The sequence below is a fragment of the Rhinopithecus bieti genome, unplaced genomic scaffold (genome assembly GCF_001698545.2).
Source record: "Rhinopithecus bieti isolate Rb0 unplaced genomic scaffold, ASM169854v2 scaffold_35856, whole genome shotgun sequence".
NCBI lineage: Eukaryota > Metazoa > Chordata > Mammalia > Primates > Cercopithecidae > Rhinopithecus > Rhinopithecus bieti.
In genome coordinates this window covers 3,048,072-3,075,094 of record NW_016815820.1, presented here as the reverse complement: position 1 = coordinate 3,075,094, position 27,023 = coordinate 3,048,072, and the positions used below count along the sequence as shown (strand labels likewise).

Here is a 27,023-nt window from a genome sequence, read left to right as displayed (position 1 = left end):
CACCTTAGTATGTGAGGTCCCAGAATTTCTCCAACAATTTTTAGAGGATGTGATATTAATCAGTAACATGGCTAGCAGTCTCCAACAGAATGGAGAGAAACAAGCAACACTTAGCTAACCAAGAATTCCAGTGGAGTATAGAAGGAACTACCCATTTGTATATGTTTTCTAATTACCCAAAAGCAAAGAATGACCCCTCAAGAAATCATTTGGGCCAATTCCCTACCTCTCTAGATATAAATATGTAACTTGTTCAAGATAGAGAGATAGTCAGCCACTCTATTTTAAAAGATTTTCAGGAACAATATTCCACAATGATCTTTTATATCTAGCTCATCCTTCTGTTTCATTATTATTATTACTATTATTATTATTATTATTATTTTGAGACAGAGTCTCGCTCTGTCACCCCAGCTGGAGTGCAGTGGCTTGATCTCGGCGCACTGTAAGCTCTGCCTCCCAGGTTCACGCCACCCTCCTGCCTCAGCCTCCCGAGTAGCTGGGACTACAGGTGCACGCCCCACACCAGGCTAATTTTTTGTATTTTTAGTAGAGATGGGGTTTCACCGTGTTAGCCAGGATGATCTCGATCTCCTGACCTTGTGATCCGCCCGCCTCGGCCTCCCAAAGTGCTGGGATTACAGGCGTGAGCCACTAAGCCCGGCCTGTTTCATTATTTTTAAAGGTAAAATGCTCTCTCCAGTCTCCCTCTCTCCATGGAAAGGTCCACTGACATTGAAAGGTCCTCACCACTGCTCACCAACACCATGGCAAGCATCTCCTAATCTTCTCTTTAATCACCCTTTCCTCCCAAAATATAAACCTGACTAAGTCAACCTGTGATTTTTAAAAAAACTTCACAGCTGCCTATCACCTTCAAAATAAAGGTTGAACATAATCTTCAGAATCTATACCCAAATTATTTTTCCAGTTTTATCTTCTCCTATTCCTACCTGTGCAGCCTATGCTCTAGCCACAGCCTACTACTGAACTCTACCCAAGAAACCCCTTTGAATGTCTCCTTTCATATCTTTGCTCATTTTTCATTATCTGCCTGGCATTACCTTTCCTTGTTTTTAACTGCTGACTGTACTTCAAAGCCTACTACCTTCTTAAAGTTTTTGTAGAATTTCCCATTCAAGATGGATCTTAAATTACTTTGTTCTCTTACTACATTATAAAATTAGCATACTTTCATTACTTATGCACGTAAATCTATTTATAAGCCACCAGAGGGCAGGGATAGTCTTGCTCTCCTCTTTGTTTCTTAGCATAGAGCTTGCACAGGAAGAGTCTGAAATGTTTGCTGAATTGTATTATGCATATTTATGTATGCATATATATATTTAGACCCATTTCGTTTGATATGTGGTTTATTTGGGGGTGGGGAAAATTACTAGAATCTGCAATAAAGGGAAGTTCATTGACAGTTACACTCAAGGTATAACAGAAAGAGTGGACTGGATATTTACGCTCTTCTAGCTTTGCTACTTATTGATTGTTGCCATGCGTAAGACACAATATCTCTGAGCAAGTGGCTGCTGTACCTATAGGCAGCAAGTCTATATTCCAGGCAGGAAGAAGGTGACAGAACAAAAGCAAAGGTGAAGACAGGAGGGGCAAAGGGCTTTCTCAACTTTCTTATTTTGGAGAGACAGTTCTTCTGGTGACTTCACTTTACACCTTGATGTCAGAACTGTCTCATGTCCTTATATTAGAAAAACCTGCCCTTTGCACTTTTCAGCTGGGCACATGGCCCCTGTGAAATAAGAGTTCTATAAGTAAGAAATAAGGTAGAATGGCTGGGCATGGCAGCTCATGCCTGTAATCCCAGCATGTTGGGAGGCAGAGGCGGGCAGATAATCTGAGGTCAGGAGTTCGAGACCAGCCTGGCCAACATGGCGAAACCCTGTCTCTACTAAAAATACAAAAATTAGCCAGGCGTGGTGGCATGCACCTGTAATCTCAGCTACTTGGGAGGCTGAGGCAGGAGAATTGCTTGAACCCAGGAGACGTAGGTTGCAGTGAGCCAAGATCACACCAAAGCACTCCAGCCTGGGCAACAGAGTGAGACTCTGTCTCAAAAACAAAAACAAAAAAGAGAAAGAAATAAGGTAGAATGAATGCTGGTAGACAATTAGCAGAGCATGTTACAACTTGGAAGAGGGAAATAGTTAAATAGCTAAGTTTTCAGACAACAGTAAAAAAAAAAAAAAAAAGCAAGAGAAAAAGAAGCCAGGTTAATATGGACAAATTGCAGTAAAACCTCAGAAGACTGTATCAATCACTGGACAGAGAAATGGCAGATGAGTTCCAGCATAGCTAATGTATTTTTAGTACTGGGAAAATATACAAGAAATTTTATTCACAGAGTCCAAATTATATTTAGTGGATTACGGAAACTCAACAATTAAAACCAAGTAAGTTTCTCACTTAGATCATTAGAAAGTGATCCTTGAAAATGTTGGTTAAATGGGCTGCTCTGAGCAAACAGGGCACAAAATCCAAGGCATTATGATAGAAAGCATTGTGACCTTTAGCTTTAAATTTAGTTGTTTTCAAATTTATTTAACAACCATTTACTAGTAATAGTATGCATTATACTAAGATTCAATGCATTTGTTGAGCATTTCTATGTGAAAAGTACCACACAGATCCTAGAGGCTGGAAGAGTGAGAACACAAAAGTTGAATCAGACATTACCATTACCTTCAAAAAAGATCATAATGAAGAGGGAGATATATAGGAAGGCCTGGACAAAAAAAGAGGGACAAGAGGAATGATGCTGAGTGGGGGCAGGTTCCTAATAGGCCACAGTGTTGAGATTGGCTACTGTTCCTAACACTGCTCCAGGGACAGGTCGGGGAGTCTTCCCAGGTCTGGTTGGCATATTGTAAGGGACACTCCGACCTTTACAAACACATGCTGCTGTTTTGCTCTTTGCTCCTGATACATACTCATGTTATTGTGGACTCTCATGTATTCTGAGCTGTTAATACTCAACACTTATTTAACGTCACAACTTCTAGTACCTTCATTTGAAAAAACAAAAACAAACAATGACCTTTCATTTTAAAAAGTAACATGTTCAAACAGCAAACTTAGGAAATACAGAAAAGCATAAAGGGGAAAAAAAGCACCCCATAATCTTATAACACAGAAAAACCCACTGGTAACATTTTGGTATATGTCCTTTCCACATGTTTTGTATCCTGCCTTTTCCCTTTAATATATCATGAACATTTTCCTATGACAATAATGACCCCTCTACTGACAACATGATTTTTAATGGCTGCACTGCATTCCATCATATGGATGTATACAATTTATTAAACCAATCTCATGTAATTAGACATTTAGGTTGTTTCTAATTACTCAATGTTCTAAGAGCTGTATTATTTCCAAGATTTCTGCTAAGAGTAACTTTTATTGCTTATTTTAATTATAAAATTATACATGTTTTGGTGTAGAGAATTATAGTCTCTTTTCTTTGCACACATATACACACATTTCAAAAAGTGGGAGCTCACTGTATGTACTGTCTTATAACCTTATTTTTTCACTTAACAAACTATGAACATCTTTCCATAATCATTATATAAATATTATTCTACAAACACCACTTTTAGTGGTTGCATATATTCCATTGTATGGTAGTAGCTCAGGTATTTCTGTTTCCAATTTTTGTAAATGTCTACAATGAACGTTATTAAATGTTATTGTGTATACTTATTTTCTTGAATTACATTCCTAAAAGTTGAACTGGTAAGTCCAAAGGGCATTTACATTTAAGGTTTTTGTTACATTTTTCCCAATTTCGACTATACCAAACTATATATCCCCCTGCAGCGTGTGGTCTCTCCCTGTACTTTTACCCAACAGTGAGTATTTTCACTTATTGCCACCCAACCATGGTCAGTCTGATACATTTCTACTGGTCTTTTAAGACATAATTAAATATCATTTCTTCAGAGAGGCTTTCCCTGGTCTCCAGTTTTCTTTCCAAGTGTAGTTACTGCTTCTTCCACTATGCTCTCATATCACCATTTATGTTCCTCACTTTTGGTGCTTACTACTCAGTAGTCAAATTGCTGTTCGAATATTGTCTTTCCACCTAGACTGTGTGCCTCTTTTTGGAGGTAACGGTCATGTTTTATTCACTGCTGTAGTCCCAGTGCCTGGCTATGTCTGACACACAACAGGCACAATAAATGTTGGGTGAAGGTGCAGATTAGTGTCAAAACTCCCTGTTTTCCTAAAGAAAATGCTCCAAGCTGGTTTATGGATTTTAATTCTTTTTAAAAAATTTAGATTTTCATGATTTATTTAATAAAGTAATGTTGGACAGTTAGTTTATACTTATTTTCTTTTGGATTTCAATTCTAGATACAATGTGCTGTACAGGAATCTGTAGGTGTTAAATAAAAATAGGAAGTGTCCGGGATTACCAAAGCACAATCTAGAGAGAAATATTCATTAGTAGAGTAATCTTTATGGAAGGGAAAACAATATATATCTTTCTGGACTTTGACCTTCTTCTATTTCAGAATCCATAACAAAAGTGCTCTACCAGACATGTACCAGTAAAAGAGTCTTCGTACTATAAGTAGCTTTCATTTTAAGGGGAAAACTGTTCATTAATTCACACAAACACACTTTATATTGTCAAAAATGTACACACACATCATCATCATCTTTGTGTGCAAGCAACATAAATCTACAAGTTATAACCAAGTAGAATATAGGAAAACTTAAAAATGGTTATATTAATGTTATAACATTTTGTAATCCTTCCAGGGGTGTAAAGCATAAATAATTTGACCTTTATTATAAACAACCTGGTAATTAACATCCTTGTACATACATCCTGCTCTTTGTCAGAACTGTCTCCATAAAGGGGGCAAATGCATTTGTTTGTTTTAGTATGGGCCAGACTAATTAAAATTCCTGTGAAGATCTTCCTGCCTCATATTATTCTTAAAATCATAAGTTCATTTGTTTCAAAGCTACAGAAATAGAGCTGATAAAAACAAAAGAAACTATAGAGCTTGTAGGAAGCTCTATAGGTCAAATGGCTCAGGCTCCTCAATCTTCTGGTGCTTCAGAATTGATTGGAAATAACATATACAAGGTTGTCTCTCATTGGAACATTTTTTTCTGCAAACTCAGCATCCCTGTAAGTGAAGAAGTGATTTTGTTTTGAATGGCTTATCTAGATCAAATTCGAACACTTGGACATTATAGCTCATCTTATAAGAACATTCCTTTTATGTTTGAAAACTGTTTTAAATGTTTGTTTTTATTCCTAGGTTGATTGTGGATCAGAATTCAGAGCCAGACATTAATACATATCTAATAATCCCCCCACTGGTTTTTCTAGATTATTCCCCATTCTGATGACCACAGAACTTTAAACTTGAGTATTATCAAGATTTACAGAATACTAGGAATTTATTATAAAGCTCTCCAATCCAAAATGCTTTCTTTCTAAAGAACCATTTTAAGTGTCAACCACAAGGTGTGTGATAAAAAATTTCTTTCTTTCTTTTTTTTTTTTTTTCTGAGATGGAGTCTCGCTATGTCCCCCAGGCTGAAGTGCAGTGGCATGACCTTGGCTCACTGCAACCTCCGCCTCCCAGTTCAAGTGATTCTCATGCCGCCACCTCCCAAGTAGCTGGGACCACAGGCATGCGCCACCACGCCCGGCTAATTTTTGTGTTTTTAGTAGAGACGGGGTTTTGCCATGTTGGCCAGGCTGGTCTCGAACTCCTGATATCAGGTGATCTGTCCGCCTCGGCCTCCCAAAGTGTTGGGATCACAGGCGTGAGCCACCGTGTCCAGCATAATAAGAAAATTGAATAGGCAAAAGGTTTATGGTCATTCAGAAGAGACACTAGGGTCAACACACTAAATAGCAATGACTGCTATTTATTTTTTAAAATTTTGTATTTTCCAAAGTGATCACTGAATATTAAGTTAATGGAACATTCTTTCTGTCAATTTCACTATAGAAAAGTATAAAGTTTGAGACTAAGTGATAGAGCAGAAAATAAATCACGGTTTTCAGTGCATCTGCACCTTAATTTAGTTTCCAATACATCTGCACCTTAGTTTCTCTTTTCTTTTTAAAAACTTCTTGCCCATGTAAGACATTTTATTATGTTTTAAAAATCTCTTTTAATCTACATGTTACCCTTCATCCCTTTCTTTTCCTTATAATTTATCCATTTAAGTACCTGGAATATTTGACTCTGGAGTTTCCCACCGTCTGCATTTTGCTGATTGCCTATTAGCAAGGCAATTCAACATGTTCTTCTAAGGTCTCACTCTTAACACCTAGACTGGAGCACAGTGGTGCAATCTTGGCTCACTGCAGCCTCAACCTCCTGGGCTCAAGCCATCCTCCCTCAGTCTTCTAAGTAGCTGGGACTACAGGTGCATGCCACCACACCTGGCTAATTTTTTTTCTTCATTTTTTTAGAGATGGGTTTTCGCCCTGTTGCCCAGGCTGGTCTCAAACTCCTGTGCTCAAGTGATCTGCCTGCCTTGGCCTCCCAAAGTGCTGGGATTACAGGGATGAACCACTGTGCCCCGCCATGCCTCTGTTTCTTAATCAGAAAAATGGATACTCATGCATGAAAGTATTACAGCTCACTGTGATGTCCATAATTATCACCACAGAGAGAGTTGAATACTGAAAAACAACAATGGCAAGAGTGAGATCAGAGAACCCATACTCTGCAACTGTCTGTCTTTCTTCTGGGTTCCAGCTCTGCTACATGTGAGATGTGTGATCCTAGATGAATTTCATGCTCAGTTTCCTCACCTATCAAACAAGGATACGACTCACCTCATGAGACTGCTGTGAGGGTTAAATGTGGTGATGCATTTGAACAAGGTTTTTAAAGTGCAAAGTGCTATAAAGTGTACAAATTCGTGACAGCATTACTTATAATCAGGGGCTTAAATACCTTTATAATGAAAAACTATTTTAATGTGTTAGAAAATCTATCTCTTGAGAAAGGTTAGATATGACACTGACTTGAAACAAAAGGGTCTATATGACTTAATGAATAATTGTGAAGGAATAAATGATACCCCTGTACTGAGGAAACTTACAGCCCTAAGACCCAGGAGCTCTGTGAGTTCTATAGGATGATAGCAGTGTAAGTTTCTGTCCTACACAAACATCTCAGTACCATTTAAATAACTTACTCCAAAGCCACCAATCAAAATGTCAAGTAATGATTTACAGTAGGTGAATACTGAAAAAAAAAAAGTGCTGATTTTTATTTACCTTTCAATCTGTGCAAATCCATTAACTATGGATGCTAATGCTCTTCTTCAAAGCACTTTGCCAGGTCACTTCCTTTCTTCCACTCCACATCCTGTTTTCTCTGGGCTTCTCACATAAATTTATTTGAGAGCTCTCCTGCCTATTCATCTACCTTGCACCTCTGACCTTCTCCTCAGCCAGCCTATATCTGAGCCTTCCTTTCTACTCTCCCTTGCCCACCAAACTTTCATTCTATCTGTTTTTAAAGAAATTTCTGAAATACTATTTTCAGGTACTCTTGACTATTTAGTTAAGAAGTCATTTTTCCAGAGCTGTGGTCTTCAATTTGGTAGCCACTTGCTACATATGGCTATTTAAGGGTATATCTAAATTAACTAAAAAATTAAATTTTAAATAGTTTCTTAGTCTTCCAGCCACATTTCAAGTGCTCAGTAGTTATAAATGTTAGTGGCTGCTCCACTAGAAAATGCAAATATTATATATTATAGACCATTTGTATCACTACAGAAAGTTCTATCGGACAGTGTTAGAGCTCATTTTTCTCTATAATAGTGGAAGACAGTGTGGTGTAGTAGGAAAGATATGAATTTTGAAATTAGACGCCCTTTGTCTTTTCAATACTGGACTTAAAAGATAACTACAAGAAATTATATAAGTGCCTAGCACAATGCCTGCCAGAGTAGGTGCTCGATTCATGGTAGCCATTATTAATGTGCTACTGCTTTTTAAAGTAACTCCGGAGTCTCTGTTTTCCTTTTAGCAGGGCACACAAAAATCTGGAGGAGTAACAATCAATGTGACTGGGCATGGTGGCTCATGCCTGTAATCCCAGAACTTTGGGAGGCCAAGACAGAGGGATCACCTGAGGTCAGGAGTTCGAGACCAGCCTGGCCAATATGGTGAAACCCCGTCTCTACTACAAAAATACAAAAATCAGCCGGGCGTGGTGGCAGGCACCTGTAATCTCAGCTACTTGGGAGGCTGAGGCAGGAGAATCACTTGAACCTGGGAGGCGGAGGTTGCAGTAAGCTGAGATCAGGCCATTGCACTCCAGCCTGGGGGACAAGAGTGAGACTTTGTCTAAAAAAAGCCAAAAAAAAAAACAAAAAAAATCAATGTTACTACCTTTTCTGTGAGGCATACTAGAAATAATATGGGTTTTGGAACTACAGAGACTTGATCAAATCCTGCCTCTGCCCCCTTATTAGTGGAGGAACTTGGGCAGATTAATTTTTCTGATGCTTGAATTTCTTCATCTGTGGTAAGGAAATAACAATACCTACAATGCACAGTAGTAATGATGATTAGAGGTAATGTGTGTAAAGTACTATGTCTGGCACATGGTAGGCATTCAATAAATTTATTATAGAAAGCAGGTACTATTAATTCACCTTATAGAGTGCCATGTATTCAGCATAGTTATGTGCTAAGTAAGTGATTGCTGTTGTTTGTAATGAAGGCCAGGCTAATAAATCTTTTGCAGGATGGTGGTATTTATGCTTTTGTTTAAACACTTCTCCCTACACAGGGCTTTCTCTCGTACTCCTAGGATGCAGGTAAACTTAAGTTTTTCTCTATGGTATTATCAATTCCAGTTATTTTTTTTAGTTTTAAAAATTTTATCTGAGAAGGAAAAAAATGAGTATTCATAATCGGAAAGCCTTTAATTTACCATTATTTGGTAGTTTTTATTATTATAAAGACAGTTATGGAGCGGTATGTGGATTGGAACTGCAGATTGGCATAAAGGACTGCCACTATCACTGTCATCAACAAAGGTTGCGCCTTAAAATTTTGCCTGGACAGCAAGTCTAACATTTCTGCCATCAGAGCATAATCCAAAAGTCACAACTCCACAAAGAAAAACCAAAACCAAACAAACCACCGGAGGTTAAACGTATGCATGAGACATTGGAAGGCTGTGGGAAGGAGAAGGGAAGCATTCTGCAACCCGCCCTCTTCATTCATGCTGCCAGAAGGGCAAATAAGAATTGTGTCCCTCTTGCTTCTGGCAGTTGGCACACCCTAAGTGACAGCACATTTCAAGAAGCTATTCTATTTGCTTGAGTTTCTTGTTCTTTCAACTGCTATGGTGTTGTGGGTCCTGCTAAAATATCTTTGGGGGAGTGGGTGAAGAGTGGTGAATCATAAATTTAGTAGCCAGTTATTCCCCAGGGGGGAAAAAACAACAAAGAGTGACCAAGTAACCAAGTAAAGAGAGCTATGAGTTCAATAACTAGGATTATCCCATGGCAAGGATTCTGTTATCGTTGAGCATGATTCTTTTATCTCTCAGAGACAATCAACCTTCAGCCAGAGGAGTGTAACCTTAAAACCTCATAACTCAATTTAACATAGTGTTAAAGTTTGGGGGGATATTTATCAGTGCTGAGGCTGATATAATCAGTCTGAGGGACCCTCGAACAAAGAGCAGTGGGTGAAGAACATGTCACCTCCGTGCACATTCGTTTCCTTGATGAACAAGGGGCTATTAGCTGCAGAGAAAGCATTATCTAGGTGAAGAATGATGCCGATTGTTTTAGCTACTTCTCTTGAAATTGTGGAATAGAACACAGAATCTTAGTGAATTAAGGAGCAGTTTTTGTTAATATGATGTGGATTTTTTTTAAAGTTTAATTTGGCAGAATATAGACACATATTCTTCGATAGTAACCAGGAACTAATTTGAAACATACATCTCTTTTAACCTCTGCTCTTACTTCATTAAATCAAAAAATTTAAAGATAATCACATAGGCTGGGCGTGGTGGCTCACGCCTGTAATCCCAGCACTTTGGAAGGCCAAGGCGGGCGGATCACCTCAGGTGGGGAGTTGGAGACCAGCCTGACCAACATGGACATACCCCGTCTCTACTAAAAATACAAAATTAGCCGGGCGTGGTGGCGCATGCCTGTAATCTCAGCTACTAGAAAGGCTGAGGCAGGAGAACCGCTTGAATCTGGGAGGGGGAGGTTGCGGTGAGCCAAGATCGCGCCATTGGCTCCAGCTTGGCAACAAGAGCAAAACTCCGTCTCAAGGAAAAAAAAAAAAAAGTAATCATATAAGGCTTAAAAAAAAATCTAGTTTTCATGCAAAATACTAGCTTTCATGCAAAATTTAAGAAGAAAGGCCATATATGGCTTTTTTTAGTAATAAGCTAGTTAATAAAGCATCTAAGGAGGGATGAAATATATTTATTGAACATGTGGCTTTTTAAAGAGCTAGGCATCATCTTCAAAATTTAATTCTCAATAAATTATAAATTTTAATTGTGACTTTTTATACAAAATATTATTTCTAAACATATCTTGCCAATAAAATTTTGCCACTCTCTTCACATTATGTTGTAAATTAATCATTGTCCTTACTGATTCTAAGTAGAAATGTAACTTGTAATGCCTTTTTAAAAACTACCTCATGATTTTAGTTTGTTTCTTAAAAGTACTTTTAAAAAATAATTACATTCTTATTTTAAAATACATTTTCTTTAATTTTACCTTTCAGCATAGTTTATTTTATTATTACAGCTTTAAATAACTGATAACATTTTTACAAGAATAATCTTATTAACTTCTCTGTATGCAGGTTTTCAGATTTAAAATATAAAATTGTATTATTTTGTTGAATAGGCTTACTTTTATAATTTCTTTTTACATGCTCTCTGGATAGGGTGGACTATGAACTGATAATTTAAGTTAACATCTTGGAAATCCAGGAACTTTCATATAACAAACTTATTAAAATATATTTCAGAAACTAAACTTTACATGATAACATAAAATATCTGCTTTTATCATTTAAAAAATGACCAGCATATTTCATTTTAAAAGGATAGTAAAAGTTTCTTAATCAAAACTTCTCAGGGATTTTAACCACAAGGATTTACTGCAAACCTGCTGCATCTGCCAGGCCAGTAAAACTGCCAGCCTACCTCAGTCAATATCTCATATCAAGATGCCACGTTTTAAAAATCTTCCTGATGGGATAAATGTTGTAGAATATATTCTTTACTAACTCTGCAGATATAGCTTTCATGGAGACATTTATGAGAGCTGAAAGAATTGAGGGAAAAATAAAACCCACACTGCTTTTTAGGGTTTTAAAAAAATTTCTTTATTGGAATTTCAATAATTCATTTAGCAGAGTGTGCAAAAAATTTCATAGAAATCTTTTAATTTTACACTTTTGCCATATATTGAAAATCATACCCAGCATGGTCTTATATCACTTGGACTGAAAAATATAGTATATTAGAATTATTATGAGTGATAACGTGGGTAAGAGTTTAAAGAACATTATAAGTAAATCAGACAGAACTCAATTTTTGCCTATTCTAGATAGGAAAAGTAAACTTAAAGTTGCAAAACTTTTTACCTAGGTGGTGGCTTCTGCATTGCTAGACCAGGACCTCTGCAATGTTCTGTATAGTGATTCATACTGTAATAGCCATAATTTCAATATACAGTATCTCACCCTGTAACAATCATAAGCAAACTATGAAATGTGTCACAATTACTTACTCAACTGGCAGAATTTACCAAACCACCACTTGTGCAATTTCAGCTATTTCCCTTAACTAACTTCTTAAAAACAGAAAGAAACAACAAAATGTAATAATGTAAGAAATAATGTAAGCATGTAAGAAGCAACAAAATTGACAGAAGGCCAGCATTAGATAAAATGTAAACACTCTGAAAGCTTATGATTTATGTGCCTTCACAAGTTAGTCCTCATTTATTTTTGCCAGATCTAGTTAGTGGAGTAGCCTAGCCTTCCTAACTGCACTGGAATTGATATGAACTTTTCCACCACTTGTCCTAAATTTCTTTGCATCTGATAGGCAAAGTCATTATTCTTTCATATACCTTTTTATCTGAATAGACAAAGCTGAGACATCTTATATTGCTGAAAATGTTTTCTGCTGGCAAGACAAGCTATATGTATTGCCTCTTAACACTGAATGAAATATATCTAACCAAATTAATATATTTAGAGTTAGGGAATTACATTACAATTTAAAATTGTAATGTATCCATGGAACAAATATGAAACCAGTAAAAAGTTTTCCCTGTTTAGCTCCTTCTAATGTATCTCATCCCAAACAAATAGGGAATTTTAATGAATCCAAATTAGGGGGAAAACATTTAAAATACTGATACTATCAAATTTAAGTACATTTGCTATTTTTGAGAAAGCAAACGTGCAAAAGATTCCACATGAAGAGCTCCTTGAATTGTCCTGATGTTTCCTAGGAAAATTAAGAAAGATGTTTGCTTTACAGATGAAAGCATTTGCATACAGAGAGCAAGAAAGCAAAGAAGGTAGAAGGAAACTGCCTTACTTTCAGTTTCAATTATATGATAAAGAAAATAATCATATTTAAAATAAGATACTCAACAGGTACTCAGATGCAGTTTCCTAGGAAATTGCCTTCTATCCTACACTTTGACAACTATTCTGATAACCCAAGAGACCCTGACACCCTCTTATGGTTACACAGGTTAAACTTCTGCAAATAATTTCTATATTATGCTGTTATCAACTTTAATATTCAAAAAGCTAGTCATTGTAATTTCCCTAATAGTGCTAAACGGAAGAGTACAAAATATTCAGCTAATTAATAAAATTTGTTTTAAAAATATTCTCGAATGAACCTTTTCCAAAGCCAAGTACAGACAGATCCCTTCAGAGAGCTTTGTGAAAATATTATCAATAACTTAAAAAAATAAAGATTGAAACGTACATAGTAGTAAATAGCACAGGTATAACTAAAGCCATCTTCTGCTTCTCTACTCAGATAAGAATGTTCCAGAGTTTTTATAAAAATCCACAATTTTATCTGTCTCATGAAAGCACGGCCTTTACATTTAAAAAAATCAGGCCCAGCAGGTATCTAAGAAATCTGACACAGATCAATAGATCAAGGTAAGATTGCCTAACTTGATTGTAGTTAAATCTAAAAAACGTTATATCAAATTATTATTTTTAAAAAATGCATACAAATTAGATCATTCCTATGTAGATCCATAAATGTTTTGCTATTAAGAGGTTTGATCTGTAGGTTGGTTAAATTTTTTCTTCAGGTGCTCATAGGAATGTCAATACTAAAAATTAATATTAATAAATAGCTAAGATTAAAATCGTATTCACATATTTTAAGGGAGAAGCACATAGTTTAATAAAAGTAAATTGATTTCCTTATTTTTTAAAATAATTATAATCTCTTAAAGTAGGGGAGAAAGAAGAAAAATTAGTCAAAATTACGAGCTTCCTAATTGATATTTGGTTATTGTATATTCTCACTTATTTCACCTGCGACCGACCTGTTTTCATTTTGTTGTGGTATGTCTATATCATTCTTCTCTTACAATTCCTCAATTAGTATAATATTCAGTACTCCCTTTTGGGGAAAAAAGGGCAATATTTAATATTAAAAAGCATGGTCTCAAATTTATTCCTAGAGTTCCCAGAATAACTAAATAGGACCCCATATTTTCATCAGAATGTGATTTGAGCATAAAACAGTCTACCTTAACCATTACTCAAGTTTCTGAATAGCCTAAAACAAAATGAAACATACTTAGGGATAGTGTCTAATTTTAATCACTTTCTGCATTGCCATCTAAGACATATTAATAGCAACTTTTCATTGGTTCTTGTCTAGAGATCAACTATTTCAAGGCAGAAGGGTTACTTTTAGTAGTCTTCTAGAAAACAAACATAACTTTTGCTACCTGTAAAATTTATTCCATAGGCAATTCACATGAAGACATTTGCACACCAGTTCAGTGTCTTCTTCAGCTATTTGCCACTTACTTAGAACTTCAATATCTGAAATGTGTCTACCATAGAAGGAATGCTACAATAATAAGCTGTAAAATTAATATGTTGTAGGAAACACAGAAGATCTGATTAAATACGTTAGAAATGCTAACCACATCCATTTGTACTTGGCAAAGGAAAAAAATACATGTAAATTTGGTTTAAAATTCATATTGAACCCACTTCCTTTATCTATTTAGGAATACAAACCTTCAAGATTATAGTTTTATTTATCCTCCCTTTAACTTGTGTAATAATAAGAATATATGAAATGATTGTAAGAAAGTAATATTTTTGAGGTTTTAAGGAATTAAGAACAGGAATTTCTCATACCTGAGTATGTGTATGTGTACGCACACACACATATAACAATTTTAATTTTTGAATTCACTACGTAAGCTCACACGTTGAGAACTTACATATCTTAGCTTTCCTCTTCACTAAAGCAAAACAAAACAAAAATCCAGAAAAGCCCAAAAGTAGTATTTCCTTTTACCACGAGAGGGAGCTAGAGAATTCTGATCTCTTCCAAGGTCTATAAAACCCTCTTAACTGCTACTTTATAGACATTCAATTACAACAGGCCATAATACATTAAAGCATTAAAATACACATATATCCCAACATATGCCAAAGCAAGCACTACACTGGTGTGCTCTCCAGATGATCACCAATACCAACATCAAATAAACACTTAGGCATCTTCTAGTGGTTTATATGAGACTTTACTCTTGAGCACTCCCCTCCCCATAGGGCAGCTCTCTTCGTTAGGTGATCCCCTTGGAATGGAAAATATCAAGCAGTGTGATAAAATACCTAAGCACTGGAAGTATGACAGGGGCAGAGTGAGGTAAGGATTAAGAGAACTGAAATTTATGTAGTTTGGAAAAGTGAAGACTCTGGGGATAAATGTTCAGTCTTTAATACTTTCTAAAGGTAACAATATAAATGAATTAGGGGAATTATTCAGTCTCAGAAGATGGTATAGAAAAGAGCAATGGCCTGAAACTAAGGAAGGAAAAGTTTAGGTTAGACATGAAGAATAAATTAGGAATAATAGTTGGGCAGGAAAGATGTCCAGCAAAGGGAGGGCCCAAAGCATAATAACTATATTTGATAATTAATTAAATGAGGTATTAGTAAGAATGATGTGAATTCATTAGAAGGGCTAGATTAGATAACTCAAAGTAATTTTTTTCCCTAAGCTCTGACAATCTCTAGGTTCAACTATATTCTTGGGCATTCACAAATGTCTTTCACTGATGATAATGATCACTTGTAGAGAGAAGAGCTAGTAATTCTAGTTAACCCTATGTTTTATTGATTAAAATAAAATCTGGGGTATTATAATGAGACAACATAATAAATAATAATAATAAAATTAACCAAGACAACAATGTCTATCTTTCAGAGTATTCTGTGAAAATATACTATACCATATAAGCTATATTTTAACAAAATGGGTCAGCAAATTGGAAAAGGCTTCTATAAGTGAAAACTTCCCATAAAGGAACAATTCCCCTCTAAATCCCAATCTTTTACAAGCCAGAGAATCCATTCCGTATAATCTTTCTTTCCTGCTAGACCAGTGTACCCGGACTTAAGCTACTTAGGGCCCAACATAAAAAAGGCTGTCACTCAAAGTTAGAAAGGCAGCCTAGAGCAGAAGTGTAATATAGTTTGTGAATTCAACAATCTTTCCCTAGCACACCATAATATTCCAGATTAAGACGTGGTTCAGCATTGTATTAAACAGTGTTATTAACATTTCTTTTTTACTTGAAAAGTCAGACTTCTATGTTAGACCAAAAGAAATTATGACTAGTAGAAAAACAAAAACGATCAAAGCAGGAAGAGTTGAATATATATATTAAGTATAAACACAAACATACTTGGCCCAAAATAGTTATTTTATGCTTAAATGAAATTCTTTCTGATTAAAGTGAATATGAGATTTTGAGGTAAAAATGGTCAGTGACTTTGGAGCTTGAGGAAGGACAGTCTGGTGGTTAAAATTATACCTCAGAATTCAGACCTCTAGAACTTTAGTGTTGATTGTCTTAGGAAAGATAGCCAAACTTGGGGTCATTCAATGCTCATCTATAAATCAGATGCTACATTTATTATAATGCAGTACAGATTCTAAGAACAAGGTAACAAAATATGTTGTACAAGATTTTCTAATCAACAGCATCCAAAGGTATATAATCCCTCTCCACCTCTGACTGATTTCTATATCAATCAGATAGATATATAAAAGATCTTTGATAATCATATACTAGAACTTTCACATTACCATTAAATTTGTTGACTAGTTTAGAATTTGGAGAGAAACAAAGAATATTCAAGGCATGATGAAAAAGCTTACTCTCTTCTGTCAAGTCACTCATTTAAAAATCAACTATTTGCACTTAAAAATGGTCACTGTTATTTTGCCATTTACTGAGTAGAAACTCAATAAATGTTTGACCTTTCAAAGAATGGACTTTTGCTCATACTCCGCTCTGGAAAAGATTTCTAAAAACACTTTGGCAAAAACCTGGGTCAAATATTATTTTAACTTTCTTCCAAACTACTGCAAGTCCAACCAATTAGGTTTTTCTGCAAACTCTGTCCCCAGTCATCAACACTGGATTATGTACCATATGCTTAGTTGTGAAGGTACCCGAATCGTCTCTCTTCAACTAGATTATTTGCTCACTAAGGAATCACATATTATTCCTTTTTTGTATCCTCTACACAGCATCCAAACTCATGATTGAATAAGGACATTCAATATTGGTATTCAATAACTAACTCTTCATTAGTAGTATATTAAAATCTATAACATGGACAAAAAGGCCAAAAAAGATAATTAATTAGTTTTATGTCAAATCAATTCAGGGGCTTAATGCATGTTATTCATAACTATAATTGTTGGCATTTATGGAGACTTCTCGAAATTCTTTATAAACTATACCACTCCCAAATCATCCTAGGAAAATAATAAGAATGTATATAGGCAAGAGAGACACATGTGTCTGAGGAACTTGACTGAAACTTGCAAGAAATCACCTAGGAGCCAGGATCAGGCCTTCTACAAAGCTCTGTGGAGGCAGCATTGAAAAGCATACTGAGATCATGCAGGTGAGGGAATGCATGCAGTGTAAGCCAGGAGAGGTCACTCTCAGAGAGGTGGTCTTGGGTATGATACTGGCTCTATCACTTGCTGGTTGTAGGATGGAGACACTTAATATCTTCCTTCCTTCCTTTCTTCCTCCCTTCCTTCCTTCCTTCTTTCTACACTTGGTTTCTCTCTCTCTCTTTTCAGATGGAGTTTCACTCTTGTCGCCCAGGCTGGAGTGCAGTGGTGCAATCTTGGCTCATTGCAACCTCTGCCTCCCAGGTTCAAGCAATTTCCCTGCCTCAGCCTCCCGAGTAGCTGGGATTACAGGCACCTGCCACCACGCCAAGCTAATTTTTTAATATTTTTAGTAGAGATGGAGTTTCATCATGTTGGCCAGGCTGGTCTCAAACTCCTGACCTCAAGTGATCCACTCACCTTGGCCTCTCAAAGTTCTGCGATTACAGGCGTGAGCCACCACGCCTGACGACTTAGCATCTTTAAAATTTAGTTTTCTCTTTGTTAAAACAGAGACTAGATTAGGTGATTGCCAAGTCTCTTCCAGCTCTTAAATTCCATGATTTTACATAGAATTTAACCCAAATATATGGGTTGAATTCGCAAGGAGTTTGTTTTAGTGAAAGAAGCATTATGGAAGATGTCCAGCTATCAACACACATGAGAGCACTTTACTGGGTACTGGATGAAAAGTCAGAGTTTAAACACACAACAACAGCCCAACATGCTGGGCTGAAAATGAAAAACGGGTCATTCATAGACAGATAATTGTTATTGTTTTTTAATTCTTCACAAAAACATGTATAATCCTTGGTAACCATTTGTTTAAGTAATATAAATTACTGTCAACTTGGAAGCCCAGTTTGTCATCTTCATCTGTGATTTATACCAGACTATATAAACGACATGATGTCTTAGATCTAATAAGACATTTATCTTCATGAAGGAAGCCACTGTGATCCTGAGTGACAGTTTACTTACCCTTATCACAGTAAACTCAACACCGAGTCCTTAATTTCTCCCAATGATCTGAAATCTGATGGACTCACCTAAAGCCAACACAAACTTGTTCAGAAATCCGCCAGGTTCATGAAAGTGTGTGTTCTACCATTGAATTCATTCTTTGGCTCCAAAAACACAAACATGGATATAAGTTTTTATGTTCTTCCACAGTATGTGCCTCTAAACACACATACATAACTTCCATTAGCTTTGACAGGAGCCATGTGCCTTTATTAAAGAAAAATATACCTTCTAGCTAACAACAAAGATCAAAGCAGTTGTCTGAAGAATAAAAAGAAAATGAGAAAAATGCTTGCTTGAATATATGTATGTATGCACATATGTTTATTTACAGACTTATTTATGGAAAGAGACTATATTGAATCATTTTCATTATCTTCATATCATAGAATAAAAGGAACTAAAACTCCAAATATGTTCGCATAGCTTACATAGTTTTAAAAAAATACACACGAAGAAAGTTAACAAGCCGAACCCCACCAGTGAGAAGGAAGCAAATGGCTTGCTGTTTTTAAGCCATTAATTTTTTCAATCTACTAGGGTCCTATTGGTGCTAGAATACTATGTATTATTGGTGCTAGGGTGCCCAGTGACTGAACCTACATAGGTTTCTAACACTCCAAGTAAAGCAGCCCTAAATTACGCACATTTTACTCCAAAGTTGCCAGCAAGATTCCATCTAAGATTTATCCTGATCAGTGAGGTCATTTACCTCTAATCCCTGCATCATTAATTCACATACCTCAGTAAACACTGTAAGAAGCTCAGGTTATTTACTCTGTGAAACAATATAATTTATACACTAAAATCAGGCCTTACCCCGACTCACAACAATAGGGATCTCAAACTGGCTTACAAACATTTTTTATACTTACTGAATATAAAGTCTATCAGTGGCCGGGCGCGGTGGCCCACGCCTGTAATCCTTGCACTTTGGGAGGCCAAGGTGGGTGGATCACGAGGTCAGGAGTTCAAGACCAGCCTGACCAACATGGTGAAACCCTGTCTTTACTAAAAATACAAAAATTAGCCAGGCATGTGGTGGGTGCCTGTAATCCCAGCTACTCAGGAGGCTGAGGCAAGAGAATCACTTGAATCTGGGAGATGGAGGTTGCAGTGGGCCAAGATCATGCCACTACACTCTAGCCTGGGTGACACAGTGAGACTCCATCTCAAAAAAAAAAAAAAAAAAAAAAAAGCAAAAAATTAGCTGGGCGTGGTGGTGGGCACCTGTAGTCCCAGCTACTTAGGAGGCTGAGGCAGGAGAATCACTTGCACCCAGGAGGTGGAGATTGCAGTAAGCCAAGGTCATGCCACTGTACTCCAGCCTGGGCAACAGAGCTAGACTCCGTCTCAAATAAATAAATAAACAAATAAATAAATAAAATAAAGTCTATTGGGGGTGCTCTCATAGGTTTAGAGGCAAAACTAAATTAGTGGAAGTTCTAGGAATAGGATTTCAGTTCATTAAGAGGGGGTCTTTTTAATCAATTAGAGCTCTTTATAAGTACCTAATAATATGACCCTGGAAACAAAACAAAACAAAACATGGAAAAAAACAAATACATCTACAATTGTAATTGGAGATTTTACACAGTCCTCTCAGGAGAGAAAAGAAAATCTAGGAATATAAAATACTTAAAGAGTATTATTTATAAAAATAAAAAGAATACGAGTGAAATCAATAAATATTTCCAGAGCACACATAGGACATAAGCAAAACCTGATCATTACAGCTACAAAGGAAGTCTCAACAAAGTCCAAAGAATCAAAATAATATACCCTGTGCTCTTAGATTATAATGTAATAAAATCAGAAGTCACTAATGAAAGAGTAGGTTTTAAAATTCTTGAAACTACAACAAAACAAACTAAAATAAAACAGAACAAAACACAAAAAATGCTTCTAAATAACACATAAGTTAAAAGGATATCATAAAGGAAATGATAAAACACTTAGAATAATTATGAATGAAGTTTTGTGGGATACAGTAAAACATTTAGAGGATAATTTTAGCTGTGAATACATTTATTTTAAAAATCAACATTATATTCAGTGAAAAAAGCAATAAGGAAAATGAGTTGGAAAGTTTGTAAGAGTAGATGTCTACAGAGGACAAACATCTACCTCAGCAGAACTCTTCAAAAACAACGGCTTTGAAATCTGTTGGAACTCTAGTCCCTCATATGGGTTAGATGTGTCATCCTTGGTTAAGTCAATTAATTCCTCTAAGCCTGATTACTTTACCTGTAAAATGGGTAATAATGTCTTCTTCTTTGAGCCGGATTGAGAATTAAATGAGATAACCCATGGAAAGCACTTAGTAAAGCATAGTAAACACTCAATAAATGGTTCCTATTACTAGATGACTTTATCATCCCTTCCAACTCCCAGATTTCATGATACTAACTTTGGCACCATTAAATTTAAGACAAACTTGAACTCCAGCTACAATAATATAATCAATAAATTAAACCTTCATTTTAATTTCAGAATACTAAAATAGTTTTGTTCAAAATACATTTATATCTAATGCTTTCTCCTCACTATTATAAAAATAAAACCCACAATTATCAACAAAAGCTAGTCTATTATTAGTCATAATCTTTCCAAAATTCATTGTATTTAGAACTAAAATGAAAACAGAGAATGTCTTAAAACTGCTAAAAAATCAAGCACTTGTAAAAAATTGGGTTATTTTTTAATTTCCAAATATTTCCTCTACTATTTTTAATGTACTTTTCAGAAATGGCATGAGAGTTGAAAATAGCTACTATTGGTACTTTAACATGTTTGCAATTTCTTTTTTTTTTTTTTTTTTTTTGAGAGGGAGTCTCGCTCTGTGCCTCGGGCTGGAGTGCAGTGGCCGGATCTCAGCTCACTGCAAGCTCCGCCTCCCGGGTTTACGCCATTCTTCTGCCTCAGCCTCCCGAGTAGCTGGGACTACAGGCGTCCGCCACGTCGCCCGGCTAGTTTTTTGTATTTTTTAGTAGAGACGGGGTTTCACCATGTTAGCCAGGATGGTCTCCATCTTCTGACCTCGTGATCCGCCCGCCTCGGCCTCCCAAAGTGCTGGGATTACAGGCTTGAGCCACCGCGCCCGGCCTTGCAATTTCTTTTAAATCAACAAGTATATAATAAAATCAATCAACAACAGGCTCTTCAGTTATTCATTACTACTCTTCCAATGATAGTTACAGGTCTTTCCTTTTCCAGTTGTTTCCCATTTGGCTGAAGAATAAGAATCTTCTCTAACATTCAACATCCTGATGCACAAAGAAGCTCTAAAATATTCTCACTTCTATCCAGATTTAATTGTTTAATATCCATTCACCCCATTAATTAGAATGTAATCATATATAACAAATAATATATTATCATAGATTTTAGGTTTCTTCTAAAATAATTTTATTTTTTCTCTTTCTTCCAGAAGGAGTCACTATACCCTGCTTATAGAATGATCACTTTCCCCAATCCACTTTTTAAAATAATGTATGTACACAGTGATTCTTCATTATACTAACAAGGTAAGTTTATAAATACATTAAAATCCACTGTGTATTTTGGACACTGAAGACAATCAGATCTCGAGCTTTGTAGCTGCCTGGCTCTTGTACTAAGTACTGTGGTCAGTGTTTCCTACTATATTTTTTTCCTTCCATATGGTAAAAACTATGCTTTCAGTTTAGAAATCTAAATGTTATTACTCGTTAGCAAGTTTTTGTTCCCGATGGTGGGGCTATGCTCTTGTGGGTGTCTCTCTCTGCCTTCAAATTGTGAGCATTTACAAAGGAAAAGGAGAAAGAATTGTAATTAGGTGGCAACATGTTCTCATTTTTATGCATGGGTTAGCCTGTAACCTTGGTTTTCATTTTTTGCTGTGTACCTGGCGAGGTTTCTACATTCTTCTAGAACTCTTTGTAGTTTTCACAAAGTCATGACCTAAACACAATACGTACCATGGTTATTGCCCCTCATCACTCAAGTTATGGATGGATGGGCCAGACTGTGTATTCTTTTATAATGGCAAGTCTAGGATACTATGCTAGCTGACAGTGAAGACAAAATATCTGAAATATTTTCACATTTTCTAATGAAGATAAAATTCCAAAAGGCTAAAATAACTGTCATTACAAAGAATGTTAAAGAGGAATACCTGGGAGGCCAAGGAGGGTGGATCACAAGGTCAGGAAATCGAGACCATCCTGGCTAACATGGTGAAACCCCATCTCTACTAAAAATACAAAAAAATTAGCTGGGCGTGGTGGTGGACGCCTGTAGTCCCAGCTACTCGGGAGGCTGAGGCAGGAGAATGGCATGAACCCGGGAGGTGGAGCTTGCAGTGAGCCGAGATCCTACCACTGCACTCTAACCTGGGTGACAGAGCAAAACTCTGTCTCAAAAAATAATAATAAAAATAAAAAATAAAGATGAATATCTTTTCTTCATAAATAATTGACTTAGCTATCTATAAAGACACTAACTTTATATTTGTTTGTCTACTTATTAATAGTTTTCCCAATGAGATAGTAAGCTCCATGAGGGCAAGGACTGTATCTGCTTTCTCACTGCATTTTTCACCTGCAGCTTAACACAGTGTCTTGGTGTTATCTAGGAATCTTTAAATAAATATTTGTTTTAAAAAATGAGTAAGTAGCATATCAAGTGTTACCATTCTCTATCATGGTAAAATCTAATTAAATAGGATATAGACATTGCTCAAAATTTTGACACCTTTATAACTTTCTCTTTAATTTCACGGAAAATATATGTATCTTTAATTTTCAGGGGATGAAAATGAACATTTATTGTGTCTGTTGTGCATTAGGCACTCAGGCACTGTACTAGATTCAACGCTTTGCAGAAACTCATATTTAAACAGTATCACATCATCTTACAATCAAGTTTTTAACACATAAATAGGTCTATTCCTACCTCTACCATTGACTATGTCACTTTGGGAATTCTTTTAATTTCATGCACAAAACTAAAAACAAAGATTTATTAAGAATTTAATATTACTAATATAATTAACTCCTCTCTTGTGAGGAACTGTTATGGAACCAAGTTTTCCACTTTGGAGTTTTCCAGATTTACCTCTTTCAACGCAAATGTTTTTCCTAAATTTCAACTATTTTAATGAAAATATTTTTAAGCATAGTATTTGTAACTATATGATCTCAGCCAAAATGTTTGGAGTATGAATCTATGTTTTTGGATATCTCAGATAAGGATAGTAGTAAGGACAGTAGAGTGGCTAAGAGCAGAAGTTTTAGTACCAGACTATGTAGGCAGAAATTCTGACACTACTGCTTACTAGCTGTGTGATTTTAGATAAGTTAACTTCCTTGAGTCTGTTTCCTTGTCTGTAAAATAAGCATAATCCTAATAACTACATTTTAGGGCAGTCTTGAGGATCAAATGACGACATATGCAGAGTGCTTACCATACAGAAGATGCGAGGCAAATAGTAGTGCTCAATAAATGCTAGCTAAAAATGTTTTAATTTATTAAGGTACTGAGCACTTGGGTGAGCATGCACTTTTTCTATATCATAGAAAATGACCCCAAACTGCTATTTAAAAAAAAATTATTCTTATATAAATTTTCTTTATAGATTTTGTTATCTATATAAAGTTTTGTTCTTCTGTTTCTTACCTTAATCTTATTTGTTAATTGATGCCTTTATAGTACCCCTTCTTCTAATTTGAAGCTCTACTGTGGGCTGAGAAACCAAAACACTGTATTGGTTAGAAATGTGTAAGAAGATTCCTCAGCAAAGGGCCTCAGGGGTTCTTCGAAGAGCAAGGTATATAAGTCACATCTATTTCTACTTAGAGGCCTTTCTGGATTACTTATTGTGTTCTCAGCTGTGTTTGGGAAAGTTGGAAATACCAAATAAGTGACCTAAGGATTAATGAGGCACTATTGTTCTAATTCTGTCAAGCATTAGATTAATCAAAAACAAATGAAAGGTTGATTTCTTCCTGTTTTGCACTGTTAATTTTCTACAATTATTAATCAGCTACCAATATAATTATTAAACTTTTAGTCCAAACAATGTTTTTAGTGTAATACCTGAATCAATACACAGATTCTATATTACAAACCCCATTTTAAAACTTAGGTATTACTAATTGTGCTATTATACAAAGCCCAAGCAAAATAAAATGTTTCTGTGATTCAACCCACAGTTCTCATGTGGAGGTTATCGAGTCAATGAAAGGGAAAAAAACATGAATCGTCAAAAGGGCTAAATGAAATAACAATCAATGGATAAAGTAAAAAGAGAGTAAAACAGAAATTATAAGCTCTTGAGATCAAAATAAAAAGAAATGGAAAGATTACAGACTAACAAAGAAAAGTAAGGAAAAATTTACCAACTTTATTCCCAATCCATAAGTGAATAATGTGTTTCCAATTTAATGTTCAGTTTAGTAGCACCTCTACCTTTTTAACCCTACTGGGAAGGCATGAGAGAGACTCTGATAAGAAAACCATGTGCATCCGTGATGATGAAACCTTCTGCTCAGGTGGCCACATGCCGGCAGAGGCACAGCGGATCCCCACACTTAGGAAATCTAGGCCTGAGCCAGAAACTGGCAGCTATCAGGCCAAAATATTTATATTTTATATCTTATCTTAAAAATTCATATATATTTTGCATTTCACTCTGTTACATACTATGGAATTTTGAATATAAAAATAATGCTTCTAACAACTGAATTATTTAACTCCTCTCATTCCCAAATATTCAAGTAAAATTGATGCTCCAGGAAGATTCACACTGTGGTTCTTGTGGCTTTCCCTTCCACTTGAGCAACACCAATATAGTCAGGGGTATGTGAGAAGCACAGGTGAGATAGTATCTTAATATAATATGATGAGCTCAAGGGTCTCAAATGATCCACAGAAAACTAATAATCCAATAATCATTAAATAAAAGCTTCGATTCTCATGTAAATCAGTAAAGCTAAAAAATCCAAAAGAATGGTATAAACTAGGCCCTGAAATCTTAAAATGCCCTCTTAGCTTTTGAGCTACAGTTTTTATAAAAAGATCAATAATGATGTCTTCCTGTTCCAATATGGAATTAGTGTCTCCCTAAATACATTAACTTCAGAACTATTGAATTACCAAGGAGGATCAGCACCACAATGAAACAAATAGTTGTTCTTTGCAAACTAGTGATTACCAGTAAAGAAAACCCACCAAAGGCTGCTGGATACAAAATGACAAAAGGCAAAGATGTCAGGACAAAAGATAATAAAGTATGGTAGTCACCCAAAATCCAGAAGGATAACACTCACCCTCGTCCTGATAATCTGACAAAAAGTGTGCATCGGATGTGAGGGACAGGCCAAGAGTCCCACTGTGATTATCATCAGAGCTGTCCTGTCCAAGGTCTCCTCCTGAGGGACAAAAAAGAGAGAAAATAAGGTCAACTTTTAGACATCCTTATAAAAGGATACATCCTTATAAAAGGATCTATGTATGGTACTGGAAGAGATCTATGTATGATCATAAAAAAAAAGAGATTATCTTTTACTCGATGATGAACATGGCCACTATCCATTAACATATGGGAAACAGTTAAATAAGTTCAAGAACCAACTTACCTGGATGAAAAATTTTCCACTCAAGTAACTGTGTCACTAAAACTTAGGAACTGTTAGCTTAGAGTGGGAATACCTCTTGCCACCAGAAAGAAATTTATCTATCATACTTAAAATAAAAACATAGCTATATAAATTTATATTCAGCCAGGCATGGTGGGTTACGCCTATAATCCCAGCACTTTGGGAGGCCCAGGCAGGTGGATCACCTGAGGTCAGGAGTTCAAGATCAGCCTGGCCAATATGGTGAAACCCCATCTCCTTTTCTCAAAAATTAGCAGGGCGTGGTGGTGGGCGCCCGTAATCCCAGCTACTCAGGAGGCTAGGGCAGGAGAATCGCTTGAACCCGGGAGGTGGAGGTTGCAGTGAGCCGAGATTGCACCATTGCACTCCAGCCTGGGTGACAAGAGCAAGACTCCATCTAAAAAAAGAAAAAAATTAAATTTATATTAATATATACTATGTCTCCAATAATTACAACCTTTAACCTGCATGACTCTATTTCAAGTGAAATAGGACTGACCCAAAGGTTTAACCTTCTATACGTGATATAATATAGCAAGGTCAATAGTCTTTCTCTGAAAAGTAAGAGAAGTATTATAAAAATAGAGAGAACCTAGACTTTGCTGGAGTGTATTCCTATTTGTTCTGCAACATTAACAAAGTTTTTTCTTTGTAATTCTAGTTTACAGCCTAGGCAACCGACCTCTTAGGAATTCTAAAAGCCCTAAGAAGATAATATTTGTTCTGTAAAATGGCTTTGATAAAAGGTAATGTATATACAATACTGAATTATGCAATTAATGCTAATCTCTTTTGTGTGTTTTCAATATACATTGGATTGTATTCTGTAGAAATGGCCGATGTTATTTTGATACTTTAAAAGGTTCAGACAGAAGATGTTAGCTCATTCAGAAACCGGAAGAAAAGGCTCTGTATTGCAAATGGCTTTCCTTAAAATCCCCCAAATAGAGGTACAGTCTGCTGATAAAAGGACACCGACAGCTGCTTATTTCATTTCACAAACATGAAAATAGGATTTTCAACTGAATTTAATATTATCTCAAATACTAATTTCCAAAGGAAATCACCAATGCTAATCTCAGCAAATACTGTAGAGTTTTGGCCTTGGATTTCAACTAGG

General features: G+C 35.9%; 1 protein-coding gene across 6 annotated transcripts in view; it reads right to left on the bottom strand.

The window, feature by feature from the left end:
• SKAP1 (src kinase associated phosphoprotein 1) overlaps positions 1-27,023 on the bottom strand; it is a 299,602-nt gene that overhangs the window by 193,320 nt on the left and 79,259 nt on the right. For all 6 annotated transcript variants that reach the window (XR_001881847.1, XR_001881848.1, XM_017854038.1 and 3 more), the window contains exon 4: positions 25,574-25,675. Coding sequence is in view for 4 of the 6 variants with exons in the window: in XM_017854038.1 (XP_017709527.1) it covers positions 25,574-25,675 (102 nt within the window). In the remaining 2 variants the exon portion in view is untranslated. The remainder of the gene's footprint in view (positions 1-25,573; positions 25,676-27,023) is intronic.